Source organism: Octodon degus, unplaced genomic scaffold, assembly GCF_000260255.1.
Source record: "Octodon degus isolate 3935 unplaced genomic scaffold, OctDeg1.0 scaffold00091, whole genome shotgun sequence".
Lineage (NCBI taxonomy): Eukaryota > Metazoa > Chordata > Mammalia > Rodentia > Octodontidae > Octodon > Octodon degus.
Window position 1 is genome coordinate 1072681 of NW_004524667.1, and position 5696 is coordinate 1078376.

At 33.8% G+C, this 5696-nt stretch overlaps 1 protein-coding gene across 1 annotated transcript in view; it reads right to left on the reverse strand.

Annotated features, from left to right (window-relative positions):
* Pde7a (phosphodiesterase 7A) overlaps positions 1-5696 on the reverse strand; it is a 175822-nt gene that overhangs the window by 6725 nt on the left and 163401 nt on the right. The window contains exons 7-11 of the mRNA XM_023722384.1: positions 5262-5393; positions 4977-5068; positions 2686-2830; positions 1803-1899; positions 1018-1098 (exon numbers count right to left, since the gene is read on the reverse strand). Coding sequence (XP_023578152.1) covers positions 1018-1098; positions 1803-1899; positions 2686-2830; positions 4977-5068; positions 5262-5393 — 547 coding nt within the window. The remainder of the gene's footprint in view (positions 1-1017; positions 1099-1802; positions 1900-2685; positions 2831-4976; positions 5069-5261; positions 5394-5696) is intronic.

The window sequence follows — 5696 nt, forward strand, 5'->3', positions numbered from 1 at the left end:
AAAAAAAAAAAAAAAAAAAAAAAAAAAAAAAAAAGTAGCTACCTATCACCTAACTTTGGTTCAATTCCCTTTCACGCATATATCATCTATTCCTTTGCATTTAAAAATCATCCTACTTAATAAAGACAGCAGATGTGTGCATTGTCTTATTTTTACAATAAGAACATTCTTCTAGGAACCTCAGTATCCATAGCCAGTCGGGGCTCTGCTCAAGGCTGGACCTCCCTGCATACTCCTGTATGTGTGTTCTGCCTCTGTCTCACCTGCAGCAGGCAGATCAGTCATGTCCTACTTTACTTTCCTCCCCATAAGGGTCTTTTGCAATCACAATATAAGAATTATAGTTCTGAATTTTGACTTTTAAGCATGGTCTCTTTTCTGAGTATTACAATGAATGATTGAGCCACCATCTGATATTCTAGAAACTTTATCTTTCTGAAGTTTGTCTACACATTTCACTACACTCAACCCAATGCTCAAAGGCTCCCTCAAGGCCAGGCATCAAAATTTCATTCTTCCTTCAGCTATTTCCTTTTACTGTTCCCAGCTTTACAACTAAGTCCTGATACGTTCAATCATCATTGATCCTTACAGTTTTCTACAAGCTACTACACTGCCATCACAGAATGTTTCATTGTGCTTTCTATCAGTTACTAGTTTATTCAACAAATAGTTCTCAAGTGCTGCTTTCAGGTGCATGCAAAGCTTTAAGATGCACAACCAAAGGTGAGGCAAGGATCTGAGTGCTACCTGACCACTGTGAAAGAAGCCTAGGAGAGGAAGACCTAGCTGCCTAGAGAGGAGGCGATGAGGGAAGGCAGTCTGGAGCCGGGAAAGACTGGCAGGGCACAGGGATTCAAGGAGTCACAACAAAGGAAAACAAAAGTAAATTTTCTTAAATTATTTTATAAAGTACAAATGAGCATAATTTTAGAATTTTGTATTTTAAATATAGTTCTCTTCTTGATAAAATGAATAGATCTTTATAAGCAACTGTATCTAAATATACATAGTTACCAATCTGGATGTTGGCAATAGATTCAGTTTGTCGATCACAAAGTGGACTCACACTCAAATGATACTTTTTTTCTATATCTCCTATGAATCAAAAAAAGAACTGTTAAAATGGAACATATCTTTGGTTACATACGCAACTAATATTTTTATCATACCTGTTTATTTCTTAAAACAAATTTAATCCTCATGAGAAGATGGCTTCTCAATTCTTTTTTAAGTTTAAAGTTGCCAAGTTGATATCTTTATTTAATTAGAGGAAATAAAAACTTTTAGCAAGCATTACTCCCCCTCAGACTGTAAATCTCTCAGCAAATTAGTTTAAAACTTAGAATGGTTTCTTTTCTTTCTTTTTTTTTTTTTCCTGTACTGCTTTCCAGGCAAGTGCTATGCCACTGAGTTATATCCCCAGCCCTAGAATTTTTAAAAGGAAGGTGGCATGAAAGGAAGACACTAGCTCTGAATCAGTGATTCAGCATGATCACATGGCCATGCCCTATACACATGACAAGGGATGGAGCAGGCTCCGAGAAATCCTTCTGTATAGACGATATCTAGCTTCCTCTCTATGTGTTGATAAAGAAATATTCATATATCTGATCATTCCAAGAGGGGACTGTTAATTTTTAAAACAGACACTATATTTGTACTTTATTGGCTTACATCAACATCTGTGAATTGTTGCTGAAAAGTATCAAGTACTCTAAGATTCTTATAAATGGATGAGTTCTTATTCATATGAGATAAAAATATGAACTTAATAATTATCACTTGATAATGTAACTTGCCTTGGTGGAAGAATTCCTCTGTTACTTTTTCACTCCACTGCTTACTTAATTCCCAGGTCCGACATGGGTTACAAATATCAGCACATTTCAAAGCCATCTAGCAAACAAAATATTACTGTGTTTTAAAAAAGTAGCACTTCAACTGCACTGTTTTGATATATGTAATAAAGGGGAAAAGAACACTTTAGAAAGACAAGAGCTGGAGTATAGCTCAGTGGTAGATAATAGCACACTCAGCATGCATGAGATCCTTGGTTCACTCCCAAGAAACAAATTTAAAAAAAAAGAAAATACTGCAATAGAAAATTCATTGTCTTTTATACTAATCTTTTTTTCTCAGCACTGCTGATGAAGATACTATAAGACTGCTGGCCTGTAGTCATCCATGCTTAGAAATCCCAAAGAGCCAATCACTATGATTGAATTATCCATAAATATAAATTAATAAACTATGAAGAAATAATCTACTTCTTTACCCATTTTTCAGATGTGGAAATGTATCCGATTTTTTTCTTTAATCAGAATTTTTTTTGTCTTGTTTTGTGAGACAGGGTCTCACTGTGTAGTTCAGGCTCATCTGAACTCACAATGTAGCCCAGGCAGTTCTCGAACTCACAGTGTGCTTGCCTCAGCTTCCAATGTGCTGGGATCACAAATTTATATGACCATACTCAGCTTTATAAGAAATCTTAAGCATGAAAAATATCAAAATAACAACAATGGGGTCCCAGATAATAGGTTTGCCAGTGATGTTCTAGAAAGTAATTCTTTAGCTTTCCCTTTAGATCCAACCACTCTGAAAAACTGGGCTATAATACTTCATTTTTATTCTATCAGTTTCATGATAAGCCTAGAAATAGAATCTTTCCAAGCTCCACTTTACCTGTAAAACCAAATGCCTATGTCTGACATCTTCTAGGCATAAGTCACCTCTATCCAAATGGGACCTAAACAAAGACAGGTACTCGTTCTGGCGACTGATGTCTGTGGCTAGTATCAAAGCACCTATCTGAGTCTCCATTTGTTGCCTGAAATTAGAGATATATAGAGAGAAATGTAAGACTTTCAGTTAAATAATTCTTGGTTTTTTTCCCCCTAAATTTAGTATTTGGAATTCTGCATTGCCTTATGATACTGTAACTTCCACTTAATTGAAAATGTATCACAAAAGATGTATCTTAAAGATTGTATTAAATAACTAACAAAGTAATTAAAACTAAAATCAAGAGTTTGTACCAATATGTAAAATTCCAAAAGAAGTTCCTTTAACTTGCTAGCCAAGGTAGGATTTTTTTTTTTTTTAAATCAATATGAGAATGTTGTCTGAGAAAATTCTTTGCTAGGATTCTTTGCTGGAAAAAAGTCTCCTGCTGAAAGTAAACAACTTTCGTTTCTCTTTTGGGGGACTGAGATCTGAAAGGCAGAAAGAAGGTTCAAGTGGAGTGAATACTAGCCTATTCAGCAACTGACCTCATTAGACTAACTGTCTGATGAAATTTTGACTAAGATGTCTGATGAAATTTTATTGAAATTCCACTAAACAATTTAATAACATTTATACTTCACTAAATTTTCAGTGTCAAACTCGAGACTCAATTATCTGTATATGAATATCCAAATTATCTGTATGTGAAGGAAAAAAGTAACATTGTTAATACAAACAGCAAATAATATGTCATTTTAAAAAGTGCCCCATGTCAAATGACTGAAGAAACACATTTAAAAAATTCTGGTCTTTTAACAGGCTATAGTAAGCATATCTTTCTATAAGTAAAGAGCTGTCAAATATATTAAAACACTCATTGGTTAAGTAAAAAGCCCTAAATAATGAAACCATAAAATATGCTATTAAGTAGTATTTTCAGTTTTAATTTTTATTAAATCTAAGAATTTAACAAGTTTAATCATATGGAAAACAGGATAAAAAGTGAATATTAAAACATTTAAATCTGTCTTAAAAATAATTTAGATATACAAATACTAGATGGTTTATATCTGTACTACAGCAAGAAATTGTTTTACTTACCAGAACTACTGTCATACTCCAAATGGTAACCATGAGTAAAGAGTTAAAAAATAAAAAATAAAGCCCGGCTTTTTCCTTATAGTCATTATACAAAACAGTTTTAAGTAGTTTTAAATTATGAAAGGAAAGAAGAAAGAAAAATAAGTGTAAATTTTAATATTTGAACATCAATTTTTATTCTTCACCCCTTTGCTTGACTTAGAAGGTTTAAACCTACATGTATGGTTTTTCTTTTTCTCTCTCTTCCCCCACCACCCCTTTCTCTTTTGTCTCTATTTTAGTCTTTTTCAGACAAGGTCTTGCTATGCAGTTCAGGCTGGCCGTGAGCTCACTTTGTCACCAGGCTGGCCTTGCACTCACAGCAATCCTCCAGCCTTGGTCTCCTTAGTACTGGGATTACAGGTGTGTGCCACCACACCCAGTGGCAGTTTTCTAAAGTGCTCTTAGTGTGGCACTTGGAAAAGCTCTGGCTTATGGACCGCACTGTGGTAGTGGGGCAAGAGATCTGCACCACCATCATGTCAGGCTAGCTTACGTTAGTGCTTTTGTATTATGTCCTCAAATGGCCTACTTAACATCATTTTTTCTAAACTATTTTGTTCTTTTGATTTGCTATTTTGTCCCATAGTTCCAGAAGTGTCTTTAGGACTACGTTTTCAAGGATGTAAAAGTATCATTACTTTCTCATTAGTTTTGAAATTCTCCAAAGACAGATTTTAATGACTACTTATTACACAGAATGTTTAATTCACCTTATGGGTTTATTCAGCTGAGTATAAAGTGGAAATATGTAATATCTATGTAAATAAGTAGTAAATTATGATTGAACCACTGTACATCTAGAGAGAAATTTATAGTACTAGAATTCATGGAATGGTCTTTCATTTAAAAATCATTAATATTACTGACTGAACTACTGAATAGAGTCAAATAATTAAAATTTTGAAATACATTTAAAAATTATAATTTTATTCATAATACATAACTTATAATTATAAAGTTATACTCTGTAATTTATTCAATTTAAACAAAAACTGAAAACTTTGGAATGCTTGAACATAATAATATAGTTATAAAAACTATATACTGTTCTGGCAACTTAATTTCCATAGCTGATTACAAATTAAATTTTTGTTAATCTAACCTACCTGCTTTCTAATGGTAGATGTGAGAATAAACCAGATTCTCTCAATAAGCCCACTGCAGACCTCCAGTGGTGATTTTCCAGTACTGAGGTATTCTACAAGAAATAATTCTTAGTTAGTTAATGCTAACTCTCTTTCTGTACTTAATAAAGAATTATGTGTTAGTAATACTAATCTAGTTCTTTCTAACATTTATTAGAATTTTTTACTACTATAATTTCGTCGAAACATGAAACATTTATACTAGAATGAAAAAACATTAAATTTAGATGACAGAGTTGCACTAACCTTGTATAAAGTTGCCAGGTAATGGTTCGTTTTAATAAGGAAAGGTTGATTCACACCTGGGTGATCCAGATCATGAGTGGCAGCTGCGATTAAGCTCAGCAAGATATCCCAAGGAGTTACAGAATTGGCAAGCTAAAGTATGACAAAAGAATAATTAATTGCAAACACTTAAACCCTGCAGCGCTGGAACACGTTTAGGTTATCGAATCTTCTCTCGTTTTCTTTCTCTTTTTTTCCCAGGCAGACTGTTCATTAACACCACAGAGACCTCCAGGTACTGTCCCTCCTCAGGGTACTGGGGCAGCAGAGCTGTCACAGTGTTCCTGTCCTCATCCTTCTACCTCTTCATATCTAATACACTTACTAAAGTGGCAGCTATAGTATAAAACAATCTTCTTGAAAAACAGTGGCTTCTAAGTAACAAAGATTTGTGTA